Consider the following 14,863-nt stretch of genomic DNA (forward strand, 5'->3'; position numbering starts at 1 on the left):
CTGAAATAATCAAACAATAAAATGAATGTTTAACAAGGTAGATGGACTGTCAATGAAGTAGTTGAATTTTTTTACCAAAAATATGACTAGTTGAATCGTAAACTCAAAACGATTAATTCAAAAATGAATTGGTTAAATTTTCATTTAAAACAATTAATTTTAAACTAAAATAAACTAATTTTCAGCAAATGAGTTAAATCTTCAATAAGATTGTAGAATTGTTAATCAAAAGAGATCAATTCTGAACCAAAAATATAGTAGTGGACTTTTCAAATAAAAATAACTAACTTTCAACGAAAAAGGTTCTGATTTTCTTAATCGGCTCTATTAAAAAAAAAGAGGCATTCTTTAAAAAAGGGGCCATGAGGAGAATATGAAAAAGAGCATGAAGTCTGTATTTAGATGCTTTACTTGTAAAATAAAATCACTAATTTTCATATTTACAAACATTTAAAAAAAATGTATTTACATTTTTATTTATTTTTTTTACATTCTCAGGGTGGCGACTTGTCAGAGAAACCGGGAAATGACCGATAATTTCATTAAAAAACCGAAAATTTACTTCTGATCGGAGTATACTTTGAGTTTCAATTATTTTAAGAATTTCGGCCAATTGAGAAAAGAGATTTCTTCTTTATCTAAAGTCGCGGAGCATTTTACAAAAAGAATTCTTATTCGGATTTAGAAGAAAAGAGTTTATAAAGAACTGTTTCAAGTCAGAATTCGTAAAAATTTTAAAGTTCCCTCTTCCAAATAAAGAAAAAATAAAAATAAGTACTTCAAGTAGTATTTATATTTTTTTCTGAATTATAATAGAAAATTTGGTTAGATTGTTTATTGCGAATGTATCTTTTTTTAAGTTAAGAATTCAACCACTTATGGTTAAAAGTTAAACTCTTATTAAAAATTAATATTTTTTTTTACTACAAATTTAACTATTCCAGTAGAAAATTTAACTACGTTGCTGAAAATACGTTTTTAAAAATTAGGAATTAGGTTTGCAACGAAAAATTGAACTGTTCTGTTTTTGGTTGAAAATTGATCTTTTCTAGTTCAAAATTCAACAATTTGGCTGATAATTTTTCTTCTTAAATTGGAAATTCATGTGGTCTGTTAAAAAATCGATTTTTTGCAGAAAACATCTTTTTCTTTGAAAGTTAATCTCCTTGTTTAAAACTTCTTTTCTCCGGTTAAAAATTCAAGTATTCTAATAAAATATTGATCACTTTATTTGAATAATATTTTTTTAGGTAGGAAATAAAATTACTTGGTTGAAATATAAACTCTTGGGTTTTCTTTGGATGAAAAGGAATGTTTTGCTGAAAATTTAAATGTTTTGTTAAAAATTTGTCTCTTTTTTGGTTGAAACTTATTTTTTCTTTTAACTGAAAATGTAACTATTATTTTAGTTGAATATTCTATCGTTTTGTTTAAAAATTCATCTCTTTGGTCGAACATTTGTTTTTTCAATTGAAATTTAATTAGTCAATTTTTAGCTGAAAAGGAATCTTTTTTGGTTGAAAATACGTCTGTTTTGGTTGAACAATGTTTAGCTTTAATTTAATTATTTCATTTTTGGGTGAGAATTTATCGTTTTTAGTCAAAATTAATTTTCTTGTTGAAAATTCAACTAATCAAGTAGAAGATTTCCCATTTTAGTTAAAAACTCATTACTTTCTTGGGTAATTTCATTAATTTGTAGAATAAATTTTTTTTAAATTATTGTTTTATAACTTAAATATTCAATATTTGGTTGAACATTTATCTTTTTTACTAGACAATTCATACATTCTGGTTTAAATTATTTTTTTTGGTCAAAAATTAATCTTCTCTGTTAAAAATTAATTTTTTTGGTTAAAAACGCAACTATTCCAGTTGAAGATTCATCATTTTAGCTGAAAATTCATCAGTTAAGTTAAAAATTAATTTTGTCACTTAAAATGTAACTATTACATTTTTTTATTCGTTAAAAATGCATGTATTTTGTTGAAAAATTGTAGTTGTTGGTAGAAAATTCACCTTTTTTGTTTGAAAATTAATCTTATCATTTAAAAATTCATTCTTTTTGGTTGAAAATTCAAGTATTCCTGTTAAATATTTATAATTTTAGGTGAAAATTCATCACTTAGTTTAAAAATCAACTATTCTAGTTCAAGATTTATTAATTTTATTTGAAAATTAATTAATTTTGCAATTGTTTGCTCTATTGTGTTAAAGGATATTTAGAATTAACGTCGTAAATTAAAATAAATGTTTGGGTTTTGCGGGCATTTTCAAGAGCTTTAAGATATGTCAAGGGATTTCAAAGGATTTTAGATTATTCTAGGTTGTTTTGAAAGTTTCCAAGTAATTTTTCATTGATTTCAATAGTTTGATGGAATATTCTGTATTTTGATAAATTTTACAGAATTTCGGGAAATATCGTCAGATTTTATAGAATTTCAGAGGATATAATAATATTTTAGTGAATTCTAAAGAATTTATTCAAGAGAAGAGAGGTATTTCATAAGGTTTGGAAGATTTTAAAAGAGTTTTGACATTATTTTTTAGAATCAATTGATAAAATAAATAAACGATAAAAGGATTTGAAACATTTTAAGGTATTTAAAAAATTTTTAATTGTTTTCAATTCATTTTTTTAATTGACTTGATTTTTAGGAATTTCATCGAATTTTTCTCTTTTATCTGAAATCGATCTAAATTCTTTTCAATTTTACGGAAATAAATAAAATTTTTGTTATTTAAACAATTTTTTTCAGCTTATTTGATTTCTTTGGAATTGACCTTAAATTTTTTGTAGGTCATACCCGATTTTTTAAAACAAAATTCGGCATTAAATTTTGAAGAGATTTATGTCTCCTAATTTTTAACTTTTTTTGGTTGTTTAAAGGGGGTAGTTGAAAGCATAAAAATGAAATTGTTAGTTAAATTTTGTAAACAAATTAACATAGCAAATAGTATACCCTATGGATTCTTCGTTTGCATAGTAAATTTTTGCGTTAAATTTATTTACTTTCATCTAAAAAATAATACTCGATGATACAAATTTTTGTCATCCGATATTTTTTATTAATTTTATTAACAAATTATATAAACAAATGCCTCGTGTGGAGATTTAAGGGCAGAAAGAAATCGTTTTTCTCTTAATTTTCCTCAAATTATATCGCCAGTGATATTTAATGATGGAAAATTATCATCCGATATTTTTTATAGATTTTATGAACAAATTATATTTAAAAAATGCCCAGGGTGGCCGCTGGACCAGGAAACCTGGAAAACCGAGAAATGACAGTGAATTTATTTTTTGACCCGGAATTTTAGAAAATTTTTAGAATAAAAATGTTGTCCAACCTTGATGTCAATCGTTTTTTAAATAATTTTTTAAATTGTGATTTTTATAAATTATTATATCATTCAGTTTAGAATGCTTATTTCGAAAATCTTTCAATTTAAAAATTTTCCATTTTAGATTTTTAAGTTTTAAAAGCATATATTTTAATTTAATTTTAAAATGAATTTTTAAAGGCTTAAAGAATTATAAGTTTTTAAAATCGAAGATTTTTTAATATAACACAGGGTGGCTGTCGGACCGGGAAACCGGGAATTTTACGAATTTTCAGAAGAAAAATCTGCCCAAGTTCGATTTTAACAGTTTTTAAAAATAATTAAAGTGCAGTTTTGAGGATTTAAACAATAAAATATTAAAAGCATATGAAGTTGAAATTTTTTGATATAAAACAGTTTTATTTTATCAACTGTAAATATAAACCAGATTGTAACTGTTTCAATCCGAAATTCTTCATAAGAATTCAAATTAATATATGATTTATTCCGATAATTTTATTTTTAAATCAGAATTTTCATGATTTTCTGTATTAAATTTAATAAATAAATTTATTAATGTATTATTTCTATTCATTTATTTAGTCATTAAACAATGTAAACGTGCGTTTTACTATTTTCAACTTAAAAATAAATCCATAATATAGTTATAATTAAAGGTTTTTTATTAAATTAAAAATATGGTTTAAGTCTAAATTAATCAATTTTAACCCGTTTAATTTGGAATTTTTTAATTTAGAAAAAGAATAAGTATTTTATATTTAGCAATATTTCACTGTTCATTTAAGACGAATAAATTAAAACCAAATATTTAAAAGAAAATAATTTGAAACTTAATTGTTTTACATAGAAAGCTTTGAATCTTTAGATTTTCGATGAACTTTTAAACTTTTAGCGTTACAATTTTAATTGTTCTATTTAAAACATGTTGAATTTATTGGTGAAATTTTTTAATTGTGACGCATAAATAACAATTGAACAATTATTATTTGTAGAAAAAATTTGAGTAATTTTAAGAGATATTTAGAAGTTTTGAAAAAATTCAAAATTAATTAAAAACTTGAAATTATTTCAAGTGATTTAAGCGAAGTGTGTTAACATTTTTTTCAAAACTTCTAAATATATTTTAAAATTAATCGACATTTTCCTACAGTTTTTGAAAATCCTGCAAACCAAAAAAATCCTCAGTCTTCCATTTTCTTCTTTGATAATTTTTGAAATCTCTTAAAATCTTTTTAAACTTTCTGTTATAGTAATTTTTCAAAGTGAAAAATCATTTCCAATTTTCCTAAGAACGTAAGAAATATTGTTATTCTTTTGAAGTCTTTCGCAATTCTTAAAAAAATTCTAAATTTTTTGTTTGTAATCTGCAAAAATCTACATTTTATTTTAAATTCGGCTGTAAGTATTTGAAATTATTTCAAGTTCTAAATTTAATTCGAATCTTTTTCAAACTTCTAAATATCTCTTAGAATTACTCTAATATTTTTTACAAATAATAAGTGTTCTATTATTATTTATAAATTCAAATTTAATTTTTTTTTAATTTGCAGGATTTTTTTCAAGTTATAGAAAAAATTTATTTCCTTTTGAAATATGTTTAAAAGTTCCGAAAAAAATTCTAAAATTATTTTGAATGTGGAAAAATTTAAAACCACTTCTAGATTTCTCAAGATTTTGAAATAAAATTTTGAAGCTTTTAAAGGATGCCTAGACTATTTAAGATTACTTAAAATTACTTAAAATACTTAAAATACTTAAGACTATTTAAAATTGCTTAAAATTACTTAAAATAATATAATTTTGAAATTTTTTAAGTTCATTGCTTGATTCTTTAATTTAGACTATTGAAAGTGTTAACGTGGATTTATATTTTTGAAACTTAATCTGAATCTTTGAACTCTATAATTGATAATAGTTCTAAATTGTCCAGTTTATTTGCATTTCATTTAACATTTTTTAATTGATAAGTGAAAAATTGTAGTTTGTTGTTTATTACTTTGTATAGAAAAATGTTTAGAATATAGTTTGATTTTTTAAATTTCATTGGCCGTGAAAAATGTTTACGAACCGGGAAATGACCGGGAAATTTTTTCTTCGATTAAAACGGCCACCCTGAAATAGAATCTTAAGAAATTGGCAAAGGATTTTGATACGCAGCAAGTGTATGCTTTCTATCTTTAAATGTCTACAGTGGGAATTTTTTTTATATAATAAGTAAATAAAGTTAATTAATTTTAAAAATCGGATGATAATTTCCTACCTTTAAACATAATTGGCGACATAAATTGAGGAAAATTAGGAGAAAAAAAATTTCTTTCTGCCTTTAAATAGCCACACCGGGCATTTGTTTATAAATCTAATAAAAAATATCGGATGATAATTTTTATCACTAAACGTCACTGGCAACATAATTGAAAGTAAATTAAGAGAAAACGCGATTTCTTTTTGACTTTATATTTCCATACTCGGCATTTGTTTATATAATTTGTTTCAAAAATTAATAAAAAATATCGAATGACAAATTTTTATGATCGAAGAATCTACAATGTAGACTATTTGTTAAATTAATTTGCTTATAACAATTGAGTTAACAATTTTATCATTTTTTTGCTTTCATTGCCACCATGCATAAAGTTTGGCAATCCTGATATTTCTTCAAAATTCAATGCTAAATTTTTCTTTAAAAAAATCTAAAGTCGGTTAAGAATTGCCAGCTACAAGTTATTTTTAACCTCGTTTTTTGCTTTTATCCCACTGTGTAGCGTAACAAATAGTACATTATGCAACAGGGGGCGAAAGGAGCAGATTTTTCCCGAGGGAAGAATCTGTGGCATATAATATTTTTTACTACTCTCGACCGTGGCCACTTTTTGGCCCTGAAAAGCGGGTCCGAAGCATTTTTCTATAGCTTTGTTCGCACCTCAAATTCTGATCGACTAATTTTTACTTTTGCCCCGCAAATTTTACTTTCGCCTCACTGATTTTACTTTCGCCCCGCTAATTTTATCTCCGCCCCGAAAATTCTACTTTCGCCCCACTAATTTTACTTTCGCCCTGCTAATTTTGCTTTCGCCCGATGATTTTACTTTCGCCACACTAATTTTACTTTCGCCCCGCAAATCGTACTTTCGTCCCGCGAATGCGGTTTTCGGGAAATATTTGTTACTTTTCGTAGAATAAAAATACTCTTTGGTCCCTATCTTTAATCCCGTAGGGACTGAGAAGCCTGTGTGCTGTTAAACCAACAATTTTGTTTCCTTTTTTGCAGACAAGTAATTATAGTATTAACACAACTCGAAGGCAGCGGTGGATTCTCCATAGCTCATCGATTGACGCACAGACTAGCAAATAGTGGCAATCTGCACGACTGGGGTCCACCGGAAACTCAGCATTGTCCACAAATAGACACCCAAGTAGAAGGATTACACAGTCCGCGTTTGATCACCTGAATAGATCGCAGCTGCAATAAAAGAGAAACCAAAGTTTACCGAAGGTACTGAAGCAATCTCGTATTTTCTCGCATTTCCGACACAATTGACAGCCAAATGATTTTGATAATGGCTTGAATTTGTGCCGATTGACTCTCGGCTTCTCGATTTTTTTAGTCCAATGTCCTTTGGAGTTACTCGGGTAACATTGATCGTGATAAACAAACGAATATTCAAAGAGGTCGCGAAACATTTCCGCGCTGAATAGACTCTTCTAGTATCTTTTACCGATATAAAGAAAAAGAAAAAAACAAACAAAGAACTTGCTATATACAAAACGAAACAAATTATTTTCTCATCTATAACGTTTAAGCGTTACAAAAAATTAAATACAAAGCAAACAGCATGACAAAATGTACAACTGCGAAATGAAATCTCTAGGGATCATAAGAAAATGTGATCGTTGTAATTATTGTTTTTGGAATTGCTTAGAATATAATCACAAATGAGATCGATGAAACTCTTTTCTTTTCTTTTTTTAAAATAAGTTTTTAACTTTTATTTTGAATACTCTTGACGAAATGTGCTGAAAGTGGAGACTTACTTTAAGTATGAATCTCAGTGTTTGGTTTAGAAATCTAGCTTTAAAGGGCCTAAAAGAGCAAATTTCCTTTTTTCCTAGGTTAAATGATCAATCTTATTATTTCGCAGAGCGTACAAATGTGATATTAAAAAAGAAAGATTAAGAAATAGGTAGACCTCTATTTGATAAAAAAAAAACTTACTCCACTTGAAGCACCGGAGTTATTTGTTTTTTGATATTTGAATTTAATTCGATACCGAATCTCGTTGTCAGAATGTTAGGCAAAATAATTTTCGAAAGCTGCCTTTTCGTGCCTGTGTCACTTTAAGTATAGTTCAGAACCTCCTATTTTTAGCTTTTGTTGAAATCTTTTGTTATGAAAATTCGGTTGTATTCTGAAGAAAAAAAAAATATATTTCTGAAGATTCAATCATTCTCTCACCTTTTAAAAAGACCTTATGAGAGAAAAATCACATTTACTTGAAATTCCATAAAGACTTGTTGTCGAATTGTAAATATTCAGAATAAATTTCTTTCCTCTTCACGTTTTCCTTGTCCTTTGAATGTAAGTTCATGAATTTCGTTTTTCTTCCACGGATGGTTTTACTCTATAACTGATGAAAAATCAGGCGAGGAGACGGAATTGCTTGTATCTGGCCTAATTTATATACTTAATGGATTTAGCTCTAACGCATTATTAGGCCATGGCCTCTGAATCGTTCCAAAATTTAACAAATTCTAATCAGTTAGTTGCAAAATCAATTCTTGGCCGGCCAAACGATATTATTCTGTTAAAATTTTTTTTTACTAAGAACGATGTGATTCTGTGATTATTATATTATTATTTATATTAATTATTATATAATATGTGATCATAATTAATGTATCCACAGCTAGCCGTCAAAACCGACGTGAAGTTCTGTCTGAAAATCTGTTATATTAAAATAAACAATTTTTTAATCTTAAATTTTTTTATTAATTTTAAAAATTAGAATAAAAATGACTGCTATATGAATTTTTCAACCAAATACCTATTTTTGCAGTTAAACATTCATTTTAATTAAAAATTCATCTCGTTGGTAAGAAATTTAATAATTTGGTTGAAAATTCAGTTTATTTTGATTGAAAATCATTTTTTCAACTTAAAGTTGAACCATTTCAGTTGAAAGTGAACTATTTTCTTGAAAATTCGTTTTTTAGTCGAAGATTTTAGTTTTTACGTAAAATTAACCTAATCCACTTCAATATTTTAACATTTTAGTTAAAAACTCATCTCTTTATTTGAAAATTAATATTTTAACTTAAAGTTTGCTAAAAAATGTACCTTTTTTAGTTGAAAATTCATCTTTTTGGTTGAAAATTCAACTGCTTGGTTGAAATTTAAGCTCTTTTGTTAAAAAAGCATTTTTTGAACAGAAGATTGATTATTTTAATTAAAAATTCATTTCTTTGATTGAAAATTGGACTATCTTGCTGAAAAATTATTTTCTTATTTGGCAATTAATTTTAACTGAAAATAAAATTAATCCAGTGAAATGTTGTATCATTTTAGTTAATAATTGATCGCTTTGATATATTATGCATTACATAACTTTATGTATTTTTTTGAAAAATCATCTTTCTCATTAGGAAATTATTCTTCTAGGTTGAAAATTCTTCTTTTTGGTTGAAAATTAAACTATTACAGTTAAAGATTCATCTTTTAATTTAAAAATTCAACAGCTTGGTTAAAAGTTAAACTCTTCTCTTAAAAATTCTCTTTTTGGTTGAAGATTTATTATATTGATTTAAAATTCATTTTTTTTAAGTTTCTTTTTTAGTTGACATTTTTTACTAAAAATTTAGTTAATCCAGCTCAATGATCCATTATTCCATCATTTTTACTTAAAAATCGATATTTTTCAGTTGAAAATTCATCTTTTTGGCTAAAAATTCAACTAAATTTTATTTTAAAATTCATCTTTTTAGTTGAAAATTCAATTACTTGGTTGAAATTTAAGCTCTTCTGTTAAAAATTAATTTTTGTTGTTTTTGAAGATTCACTATTTTTATTGAAAAATTCATTTCTTTGTTTGAAATTTGAACTATTTTGTTAAGAATTCGTTTTTCAATGGATAATATGAATTTTTCAAACTAAAAATTAAACTATTTCAGTTGACAATGTATCGATTTAAAAAAAATCTTCTTGTTTGAAAATTAATTTCTGTAACTGAAAAATTAATAAATTCAGTGAAATATTTTATCATTTTAGTTTAGCCTAAATTTTAACTGATTCGTTAAAAATTTATTTGTTTTGAAATCATCTTTTTTTTGGTAAAAATGTATTTTTTGGTTAGAAATTCATCAGTTTTTTGGAGAATTAATTTGTTCAACTTCCATTTTTAGTTAAAAATTGACATCTTTTTGTTTGAAAATTTTAACAGCTTGATTGAAAATTAAACTCTTCTGTTAAAAACTCCGTTTTTGGTTGAAGATTAATTTATTTAATTGAAAATTCATTTTTTGGTTGAAAATTCAACTGTTGTATTGAATGTTCGATTTTTTTTGGCTGAAAATTGATTTTGTAACTGAGAATTTAACTATTACATTTGAAAACATAAATGTTTTGTTGAAAATTCGCTTTCTTAGTTGACATTTTTTTACTGTAAATTTGACTAATCCAGTTCAATATTATTTTTATTCAGAAATGTATCTCTTTTTTTTTGTAGAAATTTAATATTTTTGGTTGACAATTTAACTATCCCAGTTGAAGATTCATAATTTTAATTAAAAATTGACTATTTTAGGGGAAAATTCAACTATTCTAGTTGAAGATTCATAATTGAAATTTATATCATTTGAAATGCTCTGAAATAAGATAAAATGTTTTAAGCATTTTTTTAAATCTTTTGGAGTTTTGCTTTTAAGATATTTTTAAAATCAAAGTGAAAACTTTTAAACGATTTAGACGCCGTGTCGTACTCTTTACATTCGAAAGAGGTTCCACATACAGAAAAATAAAAACACACAAGGGGAGATCGGCAATTTTTTACTTAGTAGCTCAGGCAATACAATTTTTTATTTTCTATTTTATTTATCAAAATATAAAATCATAAACTTTTTCTATTCATTATAAAATTCCATGATATTTTTTTGTTAACAAATAATAATTTTATTTTTTTAAATCTTCTGAAAAGAAATTTTTTTACAACTTATTTTGAAATAATATTTTAGAAATTTTGAAAAATTGTGTTCAACATTTTTTTAATTAATATTATTCTCTCAATATAAAAAGTCACTTCCTTATATGTAAAACAAAATTAATAAGATTTGAGAAAATATCTGATTTTTTCAAGTAATATAAAATTAGAATGATTTTCTCAATATAAAAAATGTATCCCTCATATTATAAAAATTCAACAAACAGATGAAAAATCTTTTTTGATAATAAAAATTTCATAAATAATTGTCAAGGTCATTTTTCTCTCCCAAATACCTTGAAGATCCGTGGTAATATCAATTTATTGAAATTTCCGTCATTAATGTAGTATTTGAATTTTTGTTGTTTCCTTAAATACCAAATTGTTACTTTCTTCAAAACAATTATTTCATTGGTACATCCATTAAATTTTGGTTGCGTCTTTATTCCAAATAATTAAACTAATCCAAAATAATTTTTGAACACATTAATATCATCTATTTAATTCAATTAATTTGAGTTTCAATTAAACAAATATTTCAATTTCCCAAGATTTAAAAAATATTATTGTTAAACAGTTAGAAAAAAATTAATCACATCTATAGAAAATAAATGTGTTCTTCAGATATTATTTAAGAAAAATTATATCTAGACATTTTAATAAATAAAAAATTTAATAGAAAAAATATATCCTGCGAGAATCGAACGCTCGTGGTGGATACTTCAAAGTTAATTTTCTGGAAAACTTTCATTAAAAAAATTATAAAACGAAACTAAAATTAAAAGTTGCCGTTCTGCCCTTGTTGTCTTTCAGTAGTTCTGAATTGCAGTGGCCTTCGTTTTTGGAAAAGAGAATATATCTATAGTTTGAATAAAGTGACACACTGACCTGGAAGAAATAAAACCCCGTAATTATATAATGCGTAGAAGTAAAAAAAAATCATCACTGTCGATCTATCGAATCAAGCAAAGTAGTGTTCGGTTTTCTACTAGAGTATATCGAAAAAAGGGCTATGTAATGAAATTCAGATTGACCACTCGTGCCATACCAAACTAGAATGTAGACTTATCAAATAGTATTCGATAATAACTTCATAGATGCGTATTTCTTTCGCTACTCGTAATGGTACGCAAACGTTTCTGTGAATATATCTATTTTCCATGTCGATTTGGAGATGGACTTGCTAATTTGTTGTTATTTTGGGAAACAAATGTCTTATAAATCCTTCAATTTAGAATCAGGTTATTTATTTCTTTAAGTGGAGGGTTGTAGTTGTCAGTGTTTTCTAATTTTCTCTTTCTTTTTATTTTCGACTTATTGAAATAAGTGTGTATTCAGGGTGGCTGCTGGACCGGAAAACCGAAAAATCAGCAGAAAATTTGACAAATTGGTTGAAAAAAATCTATCCAATTACTTGAAATACCGAAAATTTTATATCAGATTCTATCTTTTCTCTTTTGTGAGAAATTATTTATAAATTTAAAATAAGTTGGATTTCAATTTTTTAAAAATAAATGTTAACTGCAGTTGTTAAATTTTTCAAGCATGGTATCATTAAGTTTATAATTCGTAATTTTAAAATCTTTTAAGTGAACAATTTTCCATTTTAGATCTTCATTTTTAAACATAGATTTTTTATTCAAAGTATTTTAAAATGCATCTTAGAAGACCTAAACAGTTAAAAATTAAAAGCGTTCGATATTAATTTTTTTATTATAAAATTCGATGAAATGTAAATATAAATTAATAATTTTTTCAATTAACTGTTATTCGAGTATTAAAGATTGAAAAATAATATATTGCTTTGTATTAAACAAATGTAAACTTCTGATTGAAACTTTAAAAACTATTTTCAATTTTTAAATAATTTCAAATGGTTACATTCATAATTGAACGCTTTTATGAAATTTCAAATTCTATTCAAATATTGTTTTAGTCTAATATATTTCATTTTTAACTCATTCAATTTGAAATTTTGTAGTTGAGAAAAAGAACAAATTTTTTAAAATAAACAATTCGCAACTGAATTATATGGAATAGAAAGTCTTGAATCAATAATTCAATTTTTAAATAATTTCAAATTGTTACATTCATAATTGAACGCTTTTATTAAATTTCAGATTCTATTTAAATATTGTTTTAGTCTAAAATATTTCATTTTTAACTCACTAAATTTGAAATTTTTTAATTGAGAAAAAGAACAAATATTTAAAAATAAACAATTCGCAACTGAAATTGTTTGGAACAGAAAGTCTTAAATCAATAAAAATTCAAAGAGCTAAATTTAAACTGTGAATGTTATCATTTTAATTGTTTTATGAAAAAAATGTGTAAGTGAAATGTTGAATTGTATTGTATAAATAACATTTAAACACTTAATAACTTAGAAAAAATTCCCATAAAATTAAAAGTTGTTTAGAAGTTATCAAAAAAATTCAAAATTAATTTAAACCTTGAAATTATTTTTATAGTTTAAAATAATTACACAATTATATTAAGAATTCTTGGAAAATTGAAAGTGATTTTTAATTTTGAAAAATTAATTTAAGACCATATTTAAAAATATTTCCAAAAATTGAACAAAATTAGTCTAGAAAATTTTAAGGGATTTTTTGTTCAGTTTTTTTCTTTTAGAAAAATTTCGATTTATCGTGAAAGATATTTAGAAGTTGTGAAAAAATTAGAGAAGAATTAAAATATTAAATATTACATTTTTGTTGAGGATTTATCTTTTTTGGTTGAAAATTCAGCTGCTTAGTTGAAAATGGAACTACTTTGTTAAAAATTAATTTTTGGTTGAAGATTCATCCTTTTAGTTGAAATTTCGTAAGATTCATAGAAATTGGAAAATCTTTTTTTCATTTTTAACAATCAAAGAGAATATTTAAAAAGGTTTTAAAAGATGTACACAAATTTTCAAACTTGGAAATAAAAATCTGGAAGATTTTGAGACATTTTTTTTTATTTTCTAGGATTTTAAGCAAAAGTTTGAATAATTTTACAAGATAATTAAAAGTTTTAAAAACATTGTAAAAATAATTAAAATTTTTTAATTTTTCAAAAAATTGCATACAAAATTTAAATTTTTGACTATTTTGATAATACTTACAAACATTTCAAAATAAGATCAAATTTTGATATAAAAATCAAGGAATAAAATCAATAATTTGAAACTACTTAACATACAGATAATTTAACTTATGATCTAAAAAGTGTTTAGCTTAAAAAAAGTGTACTCGCTCAATTTTTAATATTTCTAGCTTAATATTGTTTAAAATGATATAATTTTGAAAATTTCGAAATTCATTGTTTCATTTTTCTATTTAGAGCTTTAAAAATGATAGCGTGGATTTGTATTTTTTTAACTGAATCTGAATCTTTGAACTGTACAAATTATGAACCTTTAAAATTTCAAATTGTTCAAGTAAAATGTGTTAAAAGCTTCAATTTTACACGTCTAAATTAATCAGCCTTTTAATGAACAAATTATTAATAAGCAAATTTGGTAACTTCAATTTTAAAAGTTTAAAATTCAAGAGTTCCACTTTGAGTGCTTGAATTTGCAGTATAGCTTTTATTGCTTCAAATGGAAAAATGTTTGAAGTTAAGAGTTCGATTAAAAAAATTTTATTAGCCGGGAAATTACCATGATTTTTTTTTATTAAAACGGCCACCCTGGTATTCAAATGCCCTTTGTTGGCATTTTTTACCATTTATAAAGTATGAATTTCGTGGGTATTTGACATTTTTTATGTTATAATTTTACATTCTTATAATTTTTTATAATTCTGATTCTGTATGATTAAATTGCAGAATAAATGACACATTTTAATAGATAAATGAATTAGAAAGAGAAAACATTTTTTTGGGACGTTTGTTTCCCTTTCGGCGCAGTTATCGAGAATTATATACTTGTGATTTTGATTGATATTATTTTGTTATTATTCTGTAACATATCGGCGAAGAAATGATTTCTAGTTTGAATTACGCTTTTGCAGAATAAATTAATACACGTCTGTAAAACTGAACCAATAAATAGAATTTTGTATGTGTGTATGAATATTTTACGCGATTGTTTATATGGATTTGAATGCTTTAGAATGAAATCCGACTTGTAAATAGGGGGAAATTATTTATTCTATTCGAATTTTAAACAAATTTCGAGCACTGCTTGCGTTATGGCAAAGTTAAACGATACAATAACGTTTGGGATGAAATATCTTTAAAAAAGCAGTGAATGAGAAAAAAAAGGTGTACGAGTGATGTACGAGGCATAATTATTTTTAACTGGATCAATAAATCGTGTTCAATTTTTATCGAGTAATTTT

The 14,863-nt window shown here is 24.6% G+C and overlaps 1 protein-coding gene across 3 annotated transcripts in view; it reads left to right on the forward strand.

Moving 5' to 3' along the window:
- The window catches only part of LOC117169440 (calpain-D-like), a 62,668-nt gene extending 55,159 nt beyond the window's left edge, over positions 1-7,509 (forward strand). For all 3 annotated transcript variants that reach the window (XM_033355817.1, XM_033355816.1, XM_033355818.1), the window contains exon 9: positions 6,614-7,509. In XM_033355817.1, coding sequence (XP_033211708.1) covers positions 6,614-6,794 — 181 coding nt within the window. In that variant the 3' untranslated portion in view covers positions 6,795-7,509. The remainder of the gene's footprint in view (positions 1-6,613) is intronic.
- Positions 7,510-14,863: the final 7,354 nt, after the last annotated feature.

This window comes from Belonocnema kinseyi, chromosome 3 (assembly GCF_010883055.1).
Source record: "Belonocnema kinseyi isolate 2016_QV_RU_SX_M_011 chromosome 3, B_treatae_v1, whole genome shotgun sequence".
Lineage (NCBI taxonomy): Eukaryota > Metazoa > Arthropoda > Insecta > Hymenoptera > Cynipidae > Belonocnema > Belonocnema kinseyi.